At 37.5% G+C, this 23,871-nt stretch overlaps 1 protein-coding gene across 2 annotated transcripts; it reads left to right on the top strand.

Annotated features, from left to right (window-relative positions):
• Window positions 1-149: 149 nt before the first annotated feature.
• On the top strand, window positions 150-23,871 carry LOC143041433 (uncharacterized). Of its 2 annotated transcripts, XM_076213297.1 has the most exons (4): window positions 150-280; window positions 7,462-7,675; window positions 8,300-8,417; window positions 9,477-23,871. In XM_076213297.1, exon 4 carries the CDS (start codon window positions 9,487-9,489, stop codon window positions 11,551-11,553), a length of 2,067 nt encoding a protein of 688 aa, XP_076069412.1. In that variant the 5' UTR covers window positions 150-280; window positions 7,462-7,675; window positions 8,300-8,417; window positions 9,477-9,486; the 3' UTR covers window positions 11,554-23,871. The 2 variants fall into 2 exon arrangements, with proteins under 2 accessions (XP_076069412.1, XP_076069411.1); XM_076213296.1 differs by lacking the exon at window positions 7,462-7,675 and having other exon boundaries at window positions 154-280.

The raw sequence follows: 23,871 nt of genomic DNA, 5'->3' as shown, positions 1-23,871 counted from the left end.
TTGAGTTATGTAAGATGACCCTGAAGCTAGCTACTTATATATTACAAAAATTGCTGGACTATAAACAAATGTAATAGTTGCTCCTTATGACAGTTTTTCGTGAAACGATATGACTAAGTCAGAGGCGTGACTTGTTCAACTATCTCTGCGTCAGTTGCATGTAAACAAGAGAGTACATGACGTAGAGAATGGGAGGAGGATATGCACGGAAACTTCTATTTATTGTGATTTATTTTATTAAAGGCTGTCGTCAATGCTGAACATATTTTTCATGATATAGGTAAGTTTTACAGATTGATAATACACGAACAAATATATGTCTCCTTTCAAAACTGAAGTGGACCAAATCTTCAAAACACGAATTTATCTCATTTAATTCTATTGAGGCTGGTGGGCAGGGTCGGTGACAGTGCGACAGATATGAGTATTACATCGCCATAAAGTATATTTAATGGTGAAAGTGCTTACATGTATGTTGGCTGGAAGCTACTCGTGTACTTGTTGAATTCGACTGAATATTAATTGCCGTATTCATTAGAGGACTTGATATCCCCTTCCCCCCATCCCCGCCCCTATTAACAAAGATAAACCTCACCTCAGGAAGGTTAAGGCATGTAAACTTTAATGTAACAAGAACAGGATTAAGGAAGCCTACCAAATATCTTTGGCTGTTATCTTATCTAAAGCAGTTTATCAGGAACAGTGTTTTGTTGTTTGAAGTAAATTGCAAATTTGAAGTGTTCAGTGTTGGTATTTGTAGTAGGAAAGGAGACATAAGTATGTAATATGAAATTTGGTACATGTGTCAAAATTTAATCAGAATATAGCTGCGCTAATTCTTGTAGATTATTAATGTTCAAATATTTCTAATGTGGGTGTGTGACAGGAAAGCAGGATTGATAAATGGGGATGAGCAGTCATGCCATTTGGCTAAACGTTGGGTAAAATGGGTATGTTTTGTAAATTTTATTTTAAAGGTATACATGTACTTTCATGCTCTTAGTCAAGTGTTGCCACAGAATGATGCACAAAAAGCTTTCTAACAGAACCACACACTATGATTAGTTTAAGTCAGGTTAGGATAAAGTTAGAAATTGCTACCATAATGTACTGACAGTTCAGCTCCACCATATGTCAAAGTGAAATTTTACCCAGTGTAACATATGAGTTGTGGTTTGAGTTGGCTTCAGCCTTCTACCTCGGTGGTGTTTCATTTACGTTATGTGTGATATCCATAAAGATAGATATGTTCATTGGCTGTTAGCAATAATAATGATAATAGTGTTACATTATGCGCACCTCACAAGATTTTTCAGTAAGACAAAACAAGACAAACAATATGTCAACAAAGATAAAAAGAATTATAACTTACATTGTAAGTGACCTACAATCTAAATTAAAGCACTATTGGATGTATATACCTTCAACTTTGCAGTGATGTAGGATTGAGACTTTTTTGGACTTTCAATGAGCAGGCAGTGATTTTATAAATTGGTCAGCTTTTTTATTATTATTATTTTTTTTTATAAGATTATGTTGACCAAGTGTATAATGTTAATTTTATCAATTACATGTGTTAACATTACACTTATGAGTACTCTGTGGCAGTAAAGGATCAGTGAATTGGCATAAAGGATTACAAAGGCGGAGCATGCCGACAGGAGACCTTTTGGTCCATATCTAGGTCGGATGCGAAAAAAAATCATAATAATAAAATAATAAATAAAAACTATAATAATGTAAATAACAAATAAAATACATAAATAAATGCATAGGTATAGTTAACTAATAAACAAACAGGTAAATAGTAAATAATAATAAATTGACATATAACTAATAATAAATGGAAATCAGACAGACAAATGATAACAAAACAAAAACAAATAATATAAAATAAATTATAATCATTACAGCATCTTGCTTAGGTGTTTATCTAAATGATTCTTAAAGCTTCGAACTGAACTACATTGCACTACCTGTGAAAGAAGTTTATTCCATTCATGAACTACACGGTTGGCAAAGTTGTTTCTACCCACTTCCAAATTGAATCTATTTCCGGACAGTTTGAGACCATTGTTTCTTGTCTAATTCTCATTCAATGTGAAAATTTTGTCACTTTTGACGTTGTCAATTCCCTTTAAAATCTTAAAGACCTGTATCAAGTCACCTCTGAGTCTACGCTTTTTTAAGGAAAACAGATTCATATGTTTTAGTCGATTTTTGTATGATTTATTTTTGATATTTGGAATCAGTTTTGTGGCTCGCCGTTGTACTATTTCAAGTCTGTCAATGTCTTTAATGAGATTCGGTGACCATACGGAAACAGCATGTTCCAAATGTGGACGAACTATGATTTATATACCTTGTTAATGAGTGATGGACTTTTGATTTCAAAAGATCGTGCAATCAGTCCTAGAATCTTATTTGCTTTCTCAGAGGCTGAAATACACTGCTTGGATGATTTGAGGTCGTTACTGATAATTAGGCCGAGATCCTTTTCACTATCCACTTTTGTTAACGAATTTCCAAATAACTTGTAAATGTACTTATTGTTATCTTTACCTATGTGCATAACCTCACATTTACTTGTGTCAAGTTTCATTAGCCACTTTTCAGACCATTGCTGTAGTTTATCTAAATGTTCTTGAATATCTAATTGGTTTTAGTGATCATTTGCTATTCCGCACAGTTTTGTATCATCAGCAAATTTGGAAACAGTAGATTTTAGTCCATGGTCTATATATAATGTTATGTAATGCACAGTACTTCATATTTATTTTGCTGAGTGATATTTCACTATATTTTATTTTCATTACATGTCACACGGGATCACTTTACTGCACTGCCACTACCTTGACATTGTACTCTCAATGTCCCCTGGGTGGTGTTTGCATTTGTAGTCACTTTATGATAAGTTTATTATCATTATTGCAGTCATTCCATAATATAAGTAAAGGAAACACCCATGTCTATTGTTAGCATATTTTTGCTGCCCCCCACCCCATCCCTCTAGAAATGGCTGCCCATTTCCTTATTTAAGTGAAGAAAACTCCTATGTACATGTCTACAAATGCCTTATTTAATATACAAATGCTAAAGAGCCACAAAAACAGCAAACGATGTACAGTACACTGTACTGTGAAACAGGATAACTTCTCATGCCAGTTGTCCTTACTCGTAACTCCAGCTTCCACACTATCATCACTTAAAAAAAAATAATAATAATCCCTCACTCCCTATGTACATATTTTGTACACTGTACCTTGTATCCAGTGGTGGGTTTCAGTCAGTTTGCCGTGTTTAAACATAGGTACAGTGAGACTGGATGAGCACGGGAATGCAGGATGGCATGGCATAGGGTGTGGAGTATGTAGCATGTCAAGCAACAGATGGTTTGAATCTTGATAGTAACTTTGGATGTTCAGTACAGACACTCCTCAACTTACGTTTTAGTTACGTACCGAATGGCTGAACTTAAGTTGAAAATGAACGTAATGTTACTGTACTATACATCGGTAAATTTTATTACCGTATCTTATAAAACACCCCTAAATCATTGATTAAACACATAACATTGTAAAATAATAACATTAATTTCAAATAGATTAAATTCAAGGAACATAAATTGAGATAGTGGAGGACGCAGCATCATTCGTAAGTATCGTTTGAACTATGGAGAGCGCGCTAAACTGAAAGATTCACTCAATTTTTTTTTTTTTACAATTCTTTTTTTACAGTCAGTTCAAACGTAGAATTGAAAAAACATAAAACGAATGAACGTAAGTAGAGGAGCGTCTGTACTACATATGTCCTTTCCCACAGTACCCCATGCCTTTCAAAACAATATTTATGTCTCCTGATGATAATCCATGTACAGTATTTACCTAACTGTAGTATATAGGAAAGGGGCAATGTTCATTGGGTCCCATCTCCTACTCTTCAGTTTATCATACCTAGTTTCAAATTCGTGAACATTTCTAATTTAATCTACAGATTGACCTCTCATTAACGGACATTAATTAACTGTGTTTGCGGTGTTTTTGGTGCTGTTGTTTAGTGCTGTGCAATCACTATGCCACCCAAAAACCACTCCAAATCAACGGATTATTCACATCAACGGACACCGTTACCCCCCTTTTAGTCCATTAATGAGAGATCAATCTGTATATCCTTGATTTCCAATTATCATATTCAGCTTTGAATTCATGTATTGTTCAAGCTTGAGCTGTATCACCTTCTAAATTATTCCAAGTATTTATGCATCCATATGGAACAGTGCATTTTTTCACATCCTTTACACATGTAGTCTATCTTAATTTGTTTCCATGACCTCTTAAAACCCTCATATACTTAATCATGAGCTCTCTTTTCTCTAAACCATGTATACCAAGGGACAATTGTATTGCATCATGTGATGTCACCCACAGTGGTGCCACTGGTATGCTTGGACATTATATGATGTCATCCATAGTGAAGGGTTAATCTTTTCCTGGTCATATTGTTATGTTATGGAACTGCCTATGTGTTGCCACTTGTTACATAACGGGGGCCTATAAGTCAGCTCACCTCAGTTAGTCTTTCTTAGACTGAGTGATCCAGTCTGTAGTCAGGCAATTTACTGTAGGACTAGAGATAGGGTAACAAATAATCAGGAGATTCAGAAGAATATTAATTAATTCCTATACTTAGAATTCAAAATATAGGTCTCTTGAAAATATAATTCCAAGAAAGGCATTCAGATATAAGAGCAAAGTGAAACAACATATAAACACTTTTGCAAATGTGATATATTGGCGTTTTCATTAGATAATGTCCTTTGTTCTCTTGTTTACATTTTGTGGTTTCCAAATGCCTTTGTAGGATTTGATTTTGTCCTGTGAAGGTTCTGTGTTTTGATCATACGATTGATTGGTATTGTTATTGTTTGTTTTACTGTGGAGCCAAGCAGGCTGCCACTCTAATAAACCCTTGAGTATTTAAACATGTTACATTTTTTTTACAGCAATGATGCAGAACTGTAGGGAAGAGGCCAAACGCAGAGTATGGGAGTCCAATATATTTTACGTTTTGCCCAGCAGGGCTTCTTCAGAATTCTGAAGAAGCCCTGCTGGGTGAAACATAAAATATATTGGACTCCCATACTGCGTTTGGCCTCTTCCCTACAGAGCTGTTGCAGTCATTGCTGCTTTTACTCAATGATGCAGAAGATAGTGATGATCAAATTTTACTGATTTTGCTATTCTTATTTTGCATGTTTGGCATAATTTTTTGTCGTATTTGTTTCAGATTATACTCTTATATGTGAGATGAAATTAATGCTATAGCCTGGTGAAAGCCAAAATAATTGGGGTTACTAGAAATATGCTATAACCTCATTGTTAAGTATGGTCCCATAAAAATGGAAAAGAAAAAAAAATCTGGTGTTAGTCAAAATATAACTTATCTTCATATGTGAGTTTAGATTGCATGCTTTTGTAATGTGTGGCAGAACACAGAACACCTCATACTACAATGTCTTGCATGAACAATCCCCAGACAACACAAAATCTCTACCCTAAGTGATTTATGGGTCTGCCTGGAGGCTACAGGTCTTCTGCAAGAGATCAGGAGCAACAGATTGATTGATTGATTGTAATGATTGAAAAGCAGGGCTTGACAATTCCAGTTTTACAGTAGTTGCCCAGTGGGGTCCTGTGGAGCAACTCGTGGTTGTCTGTAGACGAAATCCACCAGAGATGTTGAAAAAATGGCTAAGATTTTTCCTCATAGCTGTGTTAGCCTCAATGTGAGCATGTTTTATATATGTGTGTGTGTGTGTATATGTATGTATGTATATATATATATATATATATATATATATATATATACAGACGCTCCTCTACTTACGTTCATTCATTTTATGTTTTTTCAATTTTACGTTTGAACACTGTAAAAAAAATTGTAAAAAAAAAAAAAAAAGTGAATTTTTTAGTTTAGCGCGCTCTCCGTAGTTCAAACAATACTTGCGCACGACGCTGCGTCCATTGTTTACATTGCACAAACGACAGACTGAAAGTGCCTTGCCTCATCCTCCTCCTCCACCATCTCAATTTATGTTGCTTGAATTTAATTTATTTGAAATTAATCTTATTATTTTACAATGTCATGTGTATAATTAATGATTTAGGGGTGATTTGTAAGATACGGTAATAGAATTTACTGATGTATAGTACTGTAACAACTTGCGTTCATTTTCAACTTACGTTCGGCCGTTCGGAACGTAACTAAAACGTAAGTTGAGGAGCGTATATATATATATATATATATATATATACAGGGGTGGGCAATTCCAGTTTTACAGTAGTTGCCCAGTGGGATCCTTTGGAGCCATTCATGGTTGCCAGCAGACAAAAATCATCCATGTAGTGAAAGCCCACCTTCATGTTCCTCTGTAATCCATGTCTCCTCCACAGTCTTGTTGATATCTTTATCAGGTGACAGGTTATCCCATATCAGCACTTTCAGATCTTTAATATTATACTTTTGTAATTGTTTAATTTCATTTGCTATTACATATAAACATACATATACCAAAGGCTCTTTCCCCTTTACCAGGGAGGTAGCCAAAAAACAAAGGCACAAAATCCACTCCCACCCAGTCCATCCCCATATGCTCCACTCCCATCCACCTCCTCCCTCCCTCTTATCTTGGCTCATCATGGGTGACGGGTCATCCCTGCATCTTGCCCACTGCCCCATGGTCTTTTTGAGCTGATATGTCTTTTCCAGAAATTTCAATTTTTTGGATTTGAAGATAATTTTCCACTCTTGGCCTCAGGCATATATGATGTATTAATGTGGAATTGTTTCTGTTATTGGTTCATAACGATGGGATGAGAAGAGAAGTTCCTCTATGTTAGCTCACCTTATGTAAAAAGATGAAGAAAATACAAATGAAGTTGATGGAGATCCTGGGGACTATAGGTTTCCAGTCAACAAAACTTGAAACAACAATTGAATTGATTGACTTTGCATGAAAAACAGGATATGTTCTATGTCTGTAGTGAATATGGTATTTGTACTCATAACCAGAAATATTTATTGGAAAGATGGATTGGAGAAACTCTTGGCAATCCATCATTGTATCCATTTATTTACATGAGATCCTTGTCAGAAATGATAAGAACATAGCTAGAAATGCAACATTCATTCTCTTAGTTTTCTCCAACAATTGTTTCCTCAGGAGCCCAAAATGTTGTGGTACTTTGGTTATTCAGTTTTACAGTTATATTTGGTTTTCCACAGAAATGCCTGTAAAAATGTTAATTGTGGCTTAAACTGGTCTCGTACTGAAAATACCTCCATTTTCTATGCTGATTCAGCCTAATGATAGCACCCTTTCTACTGCCAAGCTTTATAATGACTATTTCTTTTAATAGGAGATATTATCGGTCAATATTTTACTTCAATTTGTTCTTGCAGACCTATCACACAGGGACCAATGATGAGTACCTGCCAATGGTGGTCCAGCAAGAAGGATGTCTGAAAGAATAAATTCTTTAGTGCCCATCTACAAAACTTGCCATCATTCTTATCTCTGTCCAGAGGTACTTGACATTTGGTCTATGGACCAGGCTGAAGATCTAACAACTTAAATGGTATTTCCACCTTTTCACAGAAGGAGAACTGACAACTGGCAAGTGCTTCCCTTATACAACTACTGTACTACTATAAGCTGGTGACATAGATAGAAACTGTCCCACACAGATATACCAGGGACGACAGGCTAAAGTGTCTTTCTTGAAAGATCTACAGGAGGACCAAAAGACTGTTGCCAGCCAATATGGGGTTGGGGGGCTTCTAGTCAGTGAAACTTGAAGCAACAATTATTTCAAAGTGTTAAATTGATCCGTCAATCAATCCATTGCCCCTGGTCTCTCTTCCAGAAGACCTGCAACCTCCGATTGCATTGATAAAGCATGCTGACAGGGGACCTTTTGAGTCATACCATATGACCTTGCAGTTGTGGCAGACCATAAGAACAGTAAATCAGTAAACCATGACCAGAGTAGTATGAAAGGAGTGTATTTACCTAGTTGTATTTTGTGGGAAGGGGAGCTATGCTCGTGGTGTCCCATCTTCATATCTCATTTTATCTAGACTGTTTTTAAATTTGTGTATTGTTTTTGCACACACCACTTTCTCATCTAACTTGTTCCAAATGTCTATTACTCAGTGGGGTAAAAGCAAAGGCATGAATGTTATTAACACTTCCTGTGATTTTGGGAAATGATAATGTCTGTGTTTTTCCTCTTTTCAGACCTGAAGAATCAAGCCAAATGAATTGTGGTCAGCAGGTGACTACAGAAGTAGCAGGAGACTTGCATCTTCTTCTGTGACAGTTGTGTTACACAGCAGGCAGCCTAATCAACTGCTGTGTGAGTAGTCACTTTATGAACATAACCTTCCAAATGCTTTTTACTCATGTATTTATTTACTCTTTTGTTCATGAGAATAGCCTCCCTCTCTTTTTTAAACTTTGGTCATAGAGATTTATGAGGAACATGTTGATTGGGCAGAATAATGTGACAACACCATTAGGTTGAAATTGACTAGAGTCTGTGTGTGATGTCATCAAGAGCATGCAGGTACCACATAAGAACGAGTCAAATTCTTGCGTGCAGCATTGGCTGCCATATGAACAATGCATCACACTACTTGCATTATAAAATATAAAGTCACTGCTGTATTACTCATTCTCTTTCACTTTGAGTAATAATAAACACAGAAAATGTGATCAAATCAGTTCACAGAATCTGGGGGTAACTCATGTACAACTACAAAAAGATATAATCAAGACACTGATGCCGGCATCTTCGTGTACCCGCTCATGCCTCTAGATGCCTACGTAGGCATCATCGTACCAAAGAGGTTAAATCCCTGAGTGGGTAATGGTGCCAACCCTGAGGGGCTGGCACTCTCTGGATTGGGCCCAATATCTTTATCAACTTCAGCTGTATTTCTTTCATGTTTTCTCACATGGTGAGGTGACAACTAGCAACTACTTGCCTCTCCCCACTGCTTTCAGCCAGTGACATAAAACAGCCCTACACAGACACATCCAGGAGGTGCCAAGATAAAAGGGAGGGAAGGGGGTGAATGGGAGTGGAGTATGTTGGGGGATGGAATGGGTGGAGTGGTTTTTATCCTTTTGTTGTTTTGCTACCTCCCTTGTAAGGGGGAAAAGGCCTTTGGTATATGTATGTACACAGGCACAACACGGACAACAGTCCAAAATTTCCTCCACTGTTGCCAGGTACTATAAGGCTGCTGGTTTTCTACTTAGTGAAACTTGAGGCAACAATTGATCGACTAATAACTATAATTAGTATAGATTATTCTCTTGTGCTCTCACTTCATTTGTTTATTCATTTAGTATTCATAGTCCTAAGATATGCCTCCTGGGTAAAGAAAGTCAGTGTGATTTTCTCCCGCAGGTGTACCAGGATGGCTGGACGAAGAGTTTTCCAAGGACAGATTGGCATGAATGAAACCCCTCTCACCGTTGCCATTGAAAATGGAGATTTCAAACAGGCTGAAAAAATCATCTTGTCAACTTCGGATCCACAGTATCTTAATGATGGTCCTTATGAGAACATACCACTTCACATGGTCCTCACCAACAACCACCATTCGGACCACTGCCGAAACTTGAATTTGGCTCGTTTATTAGTCGAGCACGGGGCAAATCCAAATCTCCGCATTCCATATGGAGATATAGATCGTGCCTCTCCGAGTCCTTTTGAAGAACTCTTGGTTTATTACGAACTTTTGAAAAGTTATGTCAAGGGGGATGTAGACATCTTGTGTGAAGTATTGGAAATATTCCTGGAGTCTGACGAAGATAAGTTGGAGTTTATCACAAACACGATATCTCTGACCGGGGAGGAATGTAAACCAACAATGGATGATTGTTTAAAACTCATAGAAGAAACAAGTGAATTGATTGATGTATTTCTTGACTACGGAAGCGATCCTAGTATCACGACAACCTTTTCAAATAAAACCTTGTTCCATTGGGTTGCAGAACATGAAGATACAGAGCTTGCAAAAAGACTCTTAGCTACATCCAGAGTCAAGCTCAACATTTGTGATGCTCACGGAAACTCTCCGTTAATGGACATAATTTTCCGAAATGATCCTAGAGTCTCCTTAGAACTTTACGAAGCCATGAGTGACGGCACTGATGCTTTAGATTTAAATCATTACAACTGTTGTGGAGAAACCACATTCTTCCGAGCTGTGTTCGTGGGTGCCACGGCTCTTGCCTGTCGGCTGAAGGATGACGGAGCAAATATTCAATGTAACATCTTCCTCTGTGTTTCAGGTCCTCCGCCGGCCAACCACTCATGCCAGAGGGCAGCACTTCAGGAAGTGTCTTCGCTGACCTCGGCATTATTTGCACCTTTGTTAGCCAGTTCACCTCTTAGGTTACGATATTTTCAGGTATTTTCGAATCCGACTGCTGCAGACGAGTGTCACATGCACAAGCTCCCACCTCATAAACATCTCGTGGAGAAGATCATCGCCACTGCTATTTCACCGTTGGTGGATCAGGGCTGCCTCAATACTGTGAATGTAGCGGCTGAAGTCGTCTCCCATCTGTTTTATACTAATTTTCCGCACCTTCGAGAAACGAGTGATCTGGTGCCGTTGATGTTTGGGCAGTGCAGTGCAGGTCTAAGACAGTTGTGTGTGAGAACAATTTTTGACAGTATTTTTGTATCAAATGCATCCAAAAAACTTCCTCCAGATTTAGCTCTTTGTGACTTGTGTACTAAATTCTGCAAGAATTCTCTGACACCTGATCATGTTAAAGAAATTGTTGAACTCTTAAGATTACCCAACTCGCTTGCTATCTTTTTTGAGATTGAAACGGCTAAACATCAAATCTGCAAACATATAACTGGACTAGAGAATTTGTGTTGTGACCAGGCATGCTCTGAATCTGATGAATCATTGTTTGAGGACGATGATGGTGATGACGATGAAACATTTTATACCTCCGAAGGGTCTTCATATTATGCTGATTCGATGCTGTTCTTCTCATCTGATATGTTAGATTCCTCAGATGCAGATGACATGTCGAATACAGATTTCTCAGATTCAGATGAAGAAGAGGAGGAGGAGGAAGGAGGAGAAGAGGAAGAGGAGGAAGACGAGGAGGAGGAATGTAGTCGTTCAGGCAATTCAGAAGCTGACGATGCAAAACAAGAATCTCGTTCCTGTCAGAAGAATTCTCGACGTAATTCTTGCGATTACGACACTGTCAGTTCCGAATCGGAAGAGATAAGGGATATCGTAGAATTCCTTTATGAAGACATTGCTGACATTCCACCGTGCTATACGTCAGATTGTTGTACAGATTACCAAAAACTAGAGAACCTTCGTGTCAGTTCGAGTGACTCTCAGGACGAGACTAGAAACAATGCGGCGCCCCAGGAAGAGGAGCAGAGTGAGGAGTCTGCATCTCATAGCGATTCACAGAAGAGTGTCAGAGAAGGAAGTGAATAATAGGTGTCTATTATATTATATACATTTCCAGTCTGATATGTGATTATAATCTAGCTCACATTTTTCAGTGTACACCTATGTCTCTTAATCGGACACTTGCCAACCGCCACTTGTGCTGACGTTTGGGCCCAGGACTTCGGGAATTGGAGGTGTTTTATGTCCTTGACCAATTCCTGAAGTGGGTTTATGTCCTGGGCACAAAGGTCTGCACAGGTGGGGGTTGGTGAGTGCTGGATTAAGAGACGTAGGAGCGTTGTCCATGGTTCGGAGTAGGGCGTCAAGCATCCTGGGTGAGAAATTTCTATGCCTTACAGGCATTTAATCGTGGGTAAAACTACCACCTTTTAGGTCCAGCATGGTTGGATTGCTTGGGGATCAAACTGGAGCTCTTTGGTTTGGGAAATATAAAACACTCGAGGAATTTCTATTCTATGTGGATATCTGGTCCACATTGGTATTAGCTTCCTGTAAGGAAAGTCTTGTGAAAGTTTTTTTCTTTGTTGATTAATTGTCATTTTATTGAGTAGGACCAGTGATGGATACTGGGCTATCGAGAGGCTGCTTAATCACCATCATTTTGAAATAATTGTGATTCGAGCTAGTTTCGTAGCATTGTATGTCTTGTTAGTGACCAACATACCTCGTAACAAAAACTCCAGTCGACAAACTTGAATTTCGTTAACGTTGCATTTAAGTAACCCTATTTTGTGTAGATATTTTATAGAAGCTACATATCACAGACCTTATTATACAAAATTCAATATTAGGTTTACTTGTATGCATCAGTCAGCTTCTCGATTCAGTGCCAGTATTCAAAATTAGTGGTTCCTAACTATTTTACTACCATGCTGACCAGCCCCCCTGTGTTTTAATAGTTAACCCTTGTTTCCATCATTAGTTAGCTTTTGTTTCTACACCCCTTGTGTTCATTAGCCTGTGCCCTTATGTTCTCCACTTAGTACTAGACCCTTGCCTTTGTGTCCCACTACTCCTTCTAACTAAAAGATGAAATAAATAAATCTCCCTGTAATCCAAGGGAGCCACAAGGCTTGACCACAAAGTCAAAAGGGGACACGGAGCTGTCTAGTGTAGGCCTTATGGTCTGTTGCAGTCTCCCCCCATTTTTATGTTGATATCTCCCAGGTGCAATCACCACACAGAAGATGCAAGACACTTCTTCCTATATTGCCCAGTTCTTTCCCTACTCAAGAAACACGATATTTCATCCATCTACTTGGTTTAATGTTCATTTCTTTGTTGATTTAGAAAATTCCTTTTTCTTGGGGACCAAGGATAGGTACCTGCATGTGGGGGTCCTGTGAAACGGACATTAGAGAAACTCGTCTCCCAGCCACTTGTCTTCGGATCTTATTCGTGACCTCGCTTTCATCCGGTTGTGCACTTAAGAGGCTGGCACTTTGTGTCGAGGCCAGCCTCTCGCTCTTCTAACTTCAGCTATCTTCCCGTCACTTTTTTGACATGAAAGCATATTGGCAAAGCTGGGCACGTTCCTCGGTGCATTCCTTGGTGTGTTCCTCAGTGTTCTGACTGGCATGACTTTGCTCAGGACACCAAGGAATTCACCTTGGTCTTTGGATCATGTGCTGGACTTGTGATCGACAGCTATTTCCCTCCCGGAAGAGAGCTCAGAGCTCGTATGACTGATCTGCGGGTAATGCTGTGACCTTACACGCACACACACACCCAGCTCCCCGCCCACGAGAGTTAGAGTAATGACTCGAAGCGCAGCGATGCTGAAATTATTTCAGCCCTGGGCAGGATTCGAACCCAGACCGCCCTAGTGACAGTCAGGGACTCTATCGACCGTGCCTCCGAGGAACATGCCCAGCTCTGTAGATCATTGACTGCTTCCTTTTTTATCCTTCTACTGGGCAGTGACGTATCGTCAGCCTTATAAAGAATGTGCCTGAGTCATTTGTCCAACTTTTCAGGAAAAAAAAATGGTTTTTCTATTTTATAGATGTACATAATGTTCCTCCTAACGTAGTTTTAACCGACTCAGACACTAAATAAAACATTGGGAAATGTACCACAAGGAGCAATGAAAAATTTATTTAGGAAAAAAAAAAATCCAGAAATTGACAAAAAATTACTTAGGCAATTTTTTTACAAGGGTGATGATATAAACAGACCCACGCAAATGCAACAGGATTTTTTCTAGAGACCTGTTGGAGGTTGAGGACCACTGACGACTACTTTGCAGGTGTCAATTCACTGAAACTCGGCATTGACTTTGTTATCCTTCTTTCCCTTTCGGCTCGTAGATCCCCAAGATGAAGAACCACTTCTCAAAATGATAGAATTTGGGAACAAAATATGACAATTGACATATCTAATGAAACATCAAATGACATCGGAAGACAAGGTATTAGAGATGGAACAGATTCCTAAGAAAATTAACAAACAGGTTTCATGATAGTATCAGTTAATTGCAGGGCATGCATAGTAGCTATTGTTACTCTCTTTTTACATGCTAGTTAGTAATACTGTCTATTAACAACATTTAAAATCTGTTTAATGTCATGATGTAGTGCCAGTAAGATATAAATATTTGACGACTAAGCCTGGGTGTCGGTTTAGGATAGGGTCATTTCATGGAAGACAGTATAACGGTATAGCACATGGCAGAGTGAAATGGCCTGGTGATACTGATAGTGTTTGTTCGATGGCAGATTTGCAAAATATGTACTATTTATATGTCCTGTAATCACCTTTACACTGATGACATAGAAATTAGATAACATACAGACTGCACTCCGGTGTAGCAGATATGTATATATTTTTTTGCTTTAATTAATTGCGTAGTTGTAAAAGCGATGCAAAATTGTTCAGGGTTGATGTTTTTATTATTGTTATTATTTTATTTTATTTATGTATTTTTTATTTTATTTTTTATTTTCTATTTTTTAGAAAGTAAAGGGATTTCTTCCTGTCTTCTCTTTTTCTGCATGAGGGGGCAGAGAGGGGGATCACCGATTAAATTAAACAGCCTTGCTGTGGATGTGCTGTCTTGCTGCATTGCTTCTGACCCAGGGCAGTGGACAAGATGCAGGGATGACCTGTCATCCAGGAGGAGCCAAGAAAAGAGGGAGGGAGGGGTGGTGACTGGGAGCGGAGTATGTGGGGATGAAATGGGTGGGAGTGGACTTATGCCTTTGACTTTGGCTGCCTCCCTTGTAAGGGGAAAAAAAAACCTTGTTATATGTATGTATGTAGAGAGCATATATGCTAGACTGCTAATGCTGTTGCTATTGTGATTGGAATTGTAAGTGATGTTCAGTTGTTTCTTGACGACATTTGATAAGTCTTCCTGTGATGATTTCCTCCACCACAGGCTTTCTGTATAGGTTTAGTCATGTGTGATACCAGATGGTTTTATTCAAGAAAAGAGTGTTACTTCAACAGAATTATAATACCCGTCAGTCTAGTGTTAACCTGGCTTCACCCTGGAGGGGAGGGAGATGTATAAAGGAAGTTCTAACTGGTGGTGATTATAGTCCATCAATTTTAACTTGAGCCTTTAAGTTTGGCTTGGTGAGACTGTGCTGCTGCCACATCACTCCATCACTTTCCTCAGAGGGACTCACTACCTCTCTCGCTCTTTATATACATCTTGGGTGGCACCATCACATGAGCCACATTGCCAAGTGGCAACAGAATCATTGTCTTTCCCTCAAATCTCAAGTCAATCTTAACACCATGCAGTCATATTATGGATATATATATTCCATAAATAGATAATGTACAGACTAACAGTGAGAAAGGTTGCCATGTGCAGGTCATTGCTAGACATGTAAACAATGGGGTTTCCCTGGCCATGCCAAAGGGCTCAAGTCAGGGGTGATAGAGTATAGAATAAAATTCGTATAACGTAAGACAGTGTCGACAGTTTTTTTTTTTAATCGGCTATTCCAGTTCATGTTGATTAAGATAATTTTGAAGTAGTAGAACATCTATTTAGTGAACAGTTTATGAGACAAGGATGTAGATTTTAGGTTTTCAGTAGATAACACTGAAATCTATTAATAAACATTGCCATATTTTCATCAAGAGAAAATATGTTCAGTGTGAAAGATTTGGGTAAATATATATTTATATATTTCTTCTATTTCCCATATTGAGGATAATCTGTTTAGGATAGCAAATTCAATTATTGTAAAATAGCAAAATTTTATATGATTGTTAAAAAGAGAAAGCATTTAATGACCTGAGAGCTTCATTGAAATACTAGAATATGAGGGGTTTTCATTGAAGTGTTGTATCATATCCATTATTTTGTGATGAAATTGTAGATGGTGATGTGTGATTTGATTTGATTTGATTTTTTTTATTAATTTTTTATTATTAGTATTATTCTTTAGGGTCTTCAAAAGGAATTTTGAGTAATTGAATACCATATCATTTTCTGAGCCTTAGGGTAATAGCTACATCTCATAGAAGTGTCGTATCATATCCAGTATTTTGTGATGAAATTGTAGATGGTGATGTGTGATTTTATTTTATCTTATTATTATTTTTTTATTTTATTTTTATTTTTTAGGGTTTTCAAAAGGAATTTTGAGTAATTGAATACCTTATCATTTTCTGAGCCTTAGAGTGATAGTTACACCTCAAGAAGTATATTATTGCCATAACAGACATTGGTGTCATATCTTTTATAAACATCTGTTTATCTGATTAATTTCTAGTAAATTTACAACTTCTCTTGGTTTATGTATTTATTCATTCATTCACTTTTCATAAAGTGAATGTTATGTTTTGAAAGATTCCTGCCCCCTTATTCACTATTTCCCAGGGCTGGGCGCATTCCTCGGTGTGTTCCCAGGTGCGTCCCTCAGTGTCCTGACTGAGAAATGTACCCAGCTCTGCTATTTCCCACAATACAAGTTAGGTAGGCATAATGGTGATGAATCCTCAGGGGCGGATTTACCAAAAGGCATAGCAGACCATGGGCTTAGTGCCCATGGGTAACTGGAGGCCTGCTGAAAGTAATTTGTCATGCAAGAATGGTAAAAAAAAACAAAAAAAAAACAATCACAAGAATGAATTAGATTAGGCTGATATTGTATTAAAGAGCAATAAACATTTTTTCAGTTAAAAATAACCATACTCTATTAAATTCAATTTGGCCATTTAAAAAGATTACAATATATATATATATATATATATATAATATATATTTATATTGGATATTGAAGCATGCCACATTTCTATAAAATTGGGGACCCACTAATGAGTTTGACCTAAGGCTCTGAAGTAGGTAAATCCACCCCTCTAAAACCTCGCTATTTTCATTCCCATCTCACTCATCCTTTTCATTCTTTACTCAGAAATACTTAATACAAGTAATATCCTCAGTACTGACATACTTTATTGTACTTGGTCCAGTTAAGACAGGCAATGTTATAAAATAGAAGAATGGGTTTGTACAAAAGAAATGAGTGTATTTATCAATGAAGATATGTATTAGTATCGTTTTCATTTAAGACATGTGAAATCATAGTTATATCCTATAACAGCATTGTGGGGAACAGGGTAGCTTTTCATTAATGAGGTGCTTATAATTATCATTTATATATTTATCTTGGCCACCTTGTTTATTTTGTTTATGATATAGGTTTATGCTTTGGTTTAGTCACCTATTTTATAAAGGGGAAAGGGCCTTTGATATATGTATATTATACAATATTTCTAAATCACATCACTATATTAAACATGTTGAGCATGTATCTAGATCTTATTGTATATGTAGTACCATGTCATCTCTTCCACTTTGCATTCCTTCATCTTTTTTACTCAGTCATTCACATATACTTTCATCTCGAATAGATGACCCGAGTCAGAAAGGGAGGAGAGTTGAAAGGGGTTTAACTGGAATCACTTTTATAAACCAGGATGTACAGGGTTATTATTAAAGATCATTTGGTCTTCATGTTGTGATATGTCCTTCAGATTAGGAGTAATCCAGTATTTCTGGAATTATAGGGTCCATGTAGGAGAGAATAAGAAAATGAGGTTCCTCTTTTTGGAATTGTTCATGTACTGGAAGGTCATTAGGTCTTCACAGTACACGTAAGAAGAGGAAGTTTTCCCGCTTTGTGACAGGATTGCATAACTTGGGCTGGTGAATGTTACATAGAGTTGATCTACTCTTTATTTTATAATGGCAGAGATTTTTTTTCTCTCTGATGTTGTTGAATAGTTGAATTGAAGTTTTCTAATTTTGTTGAGTTACAGTTCTCCATAATTTTTTAAATTTTTTGTTCATGTGTGAACTTAACCAAGTGATTTTTCCTCCAATGACTAATATAAGTGTTACACACTATTAACCCCTTCCATACGGTGCCGCACACGTAGGCGTCATGGACTTAGATCTCGGTGGCAGCAGCCAATGCCAGCCGTACGACGTGTCGTAATAATACTCGCATCATAAAATATAGTCACCGCTTATATCGATCGTTCTCTCTTCACCCGTGAATTTTGATAACCATAGCAAATGCGATTACAAAAGAATTAGAAAGAATGTCATTATGGAGGGGCGACTACAATAAATATAATCAAGACGCCGATATGGCAGCCTCGCGAATACACTCGCTCCCCATGACGCCTACGTGTGCTGCACCGTATGGAAGGGGTTAAGTTTCCTTCAAGTTATGATAAATAGACTAGTTTTAGTCCATATATCCAAAATTAATTTCAGGATGAAAAGATATTCTTGACTTGTTATATTCAAGACATATTGTAAAGATGATGTTTGTTTCCCCATTTCTTTGCTGAGATGAGCGCTGAATTCGTATGCATGAGCTTGTTAGAAAGGCTGTTCTATACTCTTTCAGCGAGTCAAAAAAATTGGATTATATGGAAACTCTAGATACAGATGTTGCCATAAAGCGAGTCATTTTTCTCAGACTTGTTGAAATAGTGTAGTTATGCTTAATACAATAGTTAAATGTTTTAGTTAAAAGTTAATAATTATTTAATTTCCATGTAGTAAAATAAGAACATTCATATCATTTTGCCTTTAAGAACTTGGAATTTGGGAATGGATATGACCAAAATCTCGTTGCTACTGTTGAATACGTAAATACAGTACACTATGAACAGTGCCTTTCCTTCATGACTTGATATAAGCAAGTAATGGTTGAAGAATTGGGAAAAAAGTGCATAGAGTTGTTACATTCAGTAGAGAGTAATAAGAAGTGAATCAAAAAGATAAACTTTTTCTGAGACAATGTGAACTACAGAATGAAAAAGAATAGAAATTTGTGCAAAGTAAATAACACCAACGAAGTAAGCATTGTATTATGTAGTTAAAAGAATAACCACATAAGTGATATAACATCCCTCTTAGTGCCTACCTAAACCATACACATGCAAAATTCTTTATCATGTTGAGAAAACCGAGTTCACAAATGACCAGATTCTGTCACACTTGTACAAGGACATATACTTTTTAGACCAATGTATCTGCAAGTGTAAGATGGACATCAGAGAGAATCGTCTCCCTGTTTCCTGTCTTGAGAATCTGTCAACAGCTGCATTTTCATCAGAAGATGCAGCCCTGAGGGTCTGGCACTTGGTTTCCAAACTGGACATAACATATCTCTCTATTAACTCGACCATTCTTCCTCCAGTTTTCACACAAGATACCTGACAACTGACAACTGCTCCCCTCCTATTACTTTAAGCTGGTGGCATAGAAACAGTTCCGCATTAATACAACACAGATGTTAGTACAATGTTTCTTCCCAGAGAAATTGATGAGAAGCTTAAGGACAAATATGCAGAGCTGGGTGCATTACTGCCGGACAGGTAGTGTGTTACCAAAAAAATCTATATAGTTATACATATATGCATTGTATATACATGTATATTATATATATACACACACACATTGTGTATAATACACATTGATGGAAATGTACCCCAGATTTTTCGGTAACACAGTACCTGTCCAGTAGTAACGTGCCCAGCAGTGCAAATGCGTCTTTGTGGGGCTGATACGAGGCAACAAATATCATTGTTGTTATATACTATACTGTATTAGAGCCAGAGATAAACACATGCATTGCACGATACCAAAAGACATTCAAACCTGGTGATCAGACTAGCATTTATGATCATAGTTTAGATTAATTTTATCTAAATGGGACCAGTGGCAGATGTCTGCAAGTAGTTGTCCCGCAAAATAGATATCAGAGAAGATAATTTATCCGCAACCTGTCTTAAAACCAATCAACACCTTTGCCTCCATCTAGAGATGCAACCTCAAGATTCTTGGCACTTAACTTGGTGTCGGGAGTGGGTCCGAGATCTCTACGAGTGTCTCTCCACTTTGCACTTCCTTCAATCTTGTCATACAAGAAAAGCTGACAACCAATGACTACTTCCTTCCTCTTCTAGTGTAAGTCATTCACACAGAAAATCCTACATTAATACAGCATAGACAACAATCCAGCATTTATTCCCTGTGATCTATGGGAGGAACTGCAGGCTGTTGCCTGTTGCTGTTTGGGGCTGTGAGTTTCCATTTGTCAGAATTTGAGGCAACAATTATTTTTGTCAAGATTTTTTAAGCATCACTAAAATAAGAAGTGTGAATGGGAGTTTGATTATACCATTTATTTAATATTGCACAAGTTAACCTTTTAAATTAATTCATTATTATAATTTTTTCTAATACTATGTTTCAAACATTATAGGTCTGAATTTTTTGTTTTTGAAAAGTAGTGTTCAACCAGGTAGTGAGGTTTTCTGCAGTTCAGATAATTATTTTGACCATTTTATCATACCCTTGTTTACCCTTCCCATTTAATTTAGTCAACATTCCACAGAAGAGCCCCATGTTAAAATGACAACTATAATCACTTCTTCTTCAGCATGATGTCATATGTTCAAGCTCTCATTGTACTAATGGGATACAGTGTGAATTAAGTAAATGGCAGATCTTGTAAAGGTGGTCTTGCTAGACAAAGGCTGCATTCAACAAATATTTTGCTGAAACAAGAAAAAAAATATTGGTTGTTACCTAGAACAGAATATGTAAAGTATACTGCCTTGTTGAAACAGCTGATAATATAGTCCTTGTCATGGGAAAGGTAGAACTGTTAGTGAAACTATGCTAATGCACTCTAGATATGGGTAGTGCAACTTGAAGCGTAATGTCATTTCGAGTTCATCATTGGTCCTACACCTTAGATGTATGTAGTGTCATATTGTTTGTTTATTCAGATTTCATCTGTGGATATGGATGCCCACTTTTTACTTTTATGCACTCAAGTCAGTGATCACAAATGTTTATGTTTTTTTATGTACTGAAGGTATGGGTTTCGTTGTTCCACAGAACACATTTAACTTGATTTCATAAAACTTGTCATCACTACTCACACTGTGGATTTATTTATTATGTTGTTAATTTATTTTTTGTCAGCTGATGTGGATGCTCATTGAGTCTCCTTATGTTGATATGTTTTGAATTTCACTTTTGGAAGGGCTACTATGCAGTGGTTAAGGTATATTTGGGGATATGTTTGTTGGTAATTGGTATGACTGAATATTTTTTAATTATTATCATATTGCTGGTACAAGGAAATGAGTGCACAGAAGACATCTGCACATCAGCTTTAAGGGACCCTTGGACAACTATGTTATTGATGGTGATATTAAAATATTATCCATGCTGAAGGAAGCTCACTGGCCAAGCCCATCACTGCTTAGGTGGAAGTCCATAGTGGATAAGGTTTGAGTCTTGCCTGGAAGCAAACAAGTTTGTAGTAAGGGCATTCTTCGTTAAATTCTCTGGTTTGAAAAGTCCTATGGAAAGATGCACAATCCTCACTTCCTCTGAAAGGGGAGTTTGTGGCATTAAACCAAATTATTGATCCTGAATGAATTTGACAGTGATAGTATGTAAGAAGTTACCATTGTCAGAAATAATAATACTAAAAATATAAAGTGTCAGTAATGGTACAAGTTGAATAATTTAAAAAATACATGTAAAAAAATGGACAAAGTGAGAAGTGTTGAGATGAGCCAGAGAATGGGGTGGTATTTTGTTGGATATAATGATGACCCATCATCCAGGAGGTGCTAAGATAAGAGGGAGGGTGGAGGGGTGTGGAGTGTATTCAGGGATGGAATGGGTGGGAATGATTTTATGCCTTTTCCTTTTTGGCTACCTCCCTTGTAAGGGGGAAAAAGCCTTGGTATATGTATGTATGTATGTATAATGATTAGTTATCTTTGTGGAGAATGTTGCACTAATACGATAGAATTATAAAAGTGGTAAAATAGAAATTTGAAAGATGTAGCAGAATGGAATGATGGCAGATGTTAAAAGTGACCAGGATTCTTTGTTAAGCAGAGGTTAATCTCCATTCATGAAAAAATGCTAGATGACACTGGTCCATAGGGGTGTTACAAAAGTCCTTGAAACATTCACTCAATAAAACTTATGCAGTCAGTACCCCATATGAAGAAAACAGGGGTGGAAAGATATATTGAATAGGGTAGATCAAAGAGTGTAAGGTGGTTTGGACATATGGAAAGAATGAATGAGGAAAGCCTAGTGAAAAAATTGTGACTATGAATGGAGTGAACAAGGTATAAATGGGGTAAAGTGGGTCTTGGATAAATGAGGAATGTCTGTGGAGCAGGGAAGGGAGAGTTTAAAAGATGGTTGTGAATGGAAGAAAGGATAATGTTTCCTGAAGGGAGTTTCTTTTTGTTTGTTCTGTAAATTATTTTGAATGGATGAGGATGGGTCATTGTATAATGATAAGGTGGGGGCAAACCCACTCCAGCTTTAATGTGGAAGTACTATGTCTAGCTGCATTGTCCTCAACCTAGGCAGTGTGACAAGGTACAGGGTTGACCCTTCATTAACAAAGTGTTGAAATGGAAGAAGCATTAAATGTGTTTTAATGTGCATGAAATGAGTAAGTGCTTTGCTCAGCCCTCCATCTCCCTTATGAGGCTGTGTTTACACCAATGAGTCTGGGCTGATTCTTGTCAAATCCTGGGAATTTGAATTGCTAGAAGAATGCTTGCAGCATTATAGACTTCCTTAAGAACACTTCAACAATGTTTAACATTTGTAAAAGTTTAACTCCTTTGAGTTCACCATTCAGTTTCTCAATATATGAAACAAAATTAATCTGATATTTAAAGACTAGAAGTGAAGGAGAGTTGGCCCAGACTTGCTCGGTGTAATTGCAGCCTAATGGGGTTAAGTTAAAGCATATACCACATATCCCACGCCTGTCCAAAACCCATTTGGAGTTCCTTTAGTCTCGGCTCTTTGTGTATGAAGCTTCATCCCCATCCCTCTGATCTCTTCTTGGATCAGAAGTAAAGCAGCAAGACACAACACCTCCAGGGCAGGGCCCAACAGCCAAAGCTGGGGTAACTCCACAGCTTCATTATATGGCGATCCCCCCTCCTCATCCATTCCAGAATTTATGGAGCAAGTTGATATTCCTTTGGGCTGCATCAGTTTATCATCCTTTCACAATCACTCTCCACTTGCATCTATCTCTTACTCTCTTCCTTCCCTGCTCAACAGACGTTCCTTTAACACCCAATACCCCTCATGCCCCACCCATCCACCTCATTCTTTGTCTTCCCTTCAAGTTTACTCCATCTGTCTCTGCCTTCCACACTCTTTTTGCCAGGCTTTCTTTACTCATTCTTTCCATGTGCCCAAACCATCCCAGTAAAATTGTCATATCTGTATGTTGGCTATATCTTGACAGTAAGTGGGTCCCTTAATGCAGTACAGACAACAATATGAAATTTCTCCGAGTGATTTGTGAGTGAATTCAGAAGTGATTGCCAGATACCTTGTGTCCTTGGATCTCCTGCAGGGGAGTACTGAAGCAGTAGATAAAATCTGAAGAGTAATCAGATATTAAAACAATGACGACAGAGGGTATGATCCCTGTTACTATGTTATGCATGGACAAAGTGACCTCATATAATTAGTGATTATTGCAGTTATTGAAGACGGAAGATAAGAGCTTGTAACTGGTCCAGTGTGTGAGGAATGAGGGTCAATAAATTCCTTTGTATTACGTATGGAAGATATAACTACTTGTGATTATCGCACCAGTCATTGTATAGATGGTGCGAATAGTAACTATTTTCTTCTTGACATGACTAAACTCGTGCACTCCATCCTGCCATAACTAGAGCAGGAATGCTATTCCTTTTCTTGATCTGGTTTGTTTAATTGTTACTTTTTCTTCATAAAATGTGATTGTTACTGATTCAATTGGTATAAAATATATAGTTACAGAA

This window comes from Oratosquilla oratoria, chromosome 31, assembly GCF_046742065.1.
Source record: "Oratosquilla oratoria isolate Oo_2021 chromosome 31, ASM4674206v1, whole genome shotgun sequence".
NCBI classification, from domain to species: domain Eukaryota; kingdom Metazoa; phylum Arthropoda; class Malacostraca; order Stomatopoda; family Squillidae; genus Oratosquilla; species Oratosquilla oratoria.
This window is presented reverse-complemented; position numbering and strand designations above follow the sequence as displayed.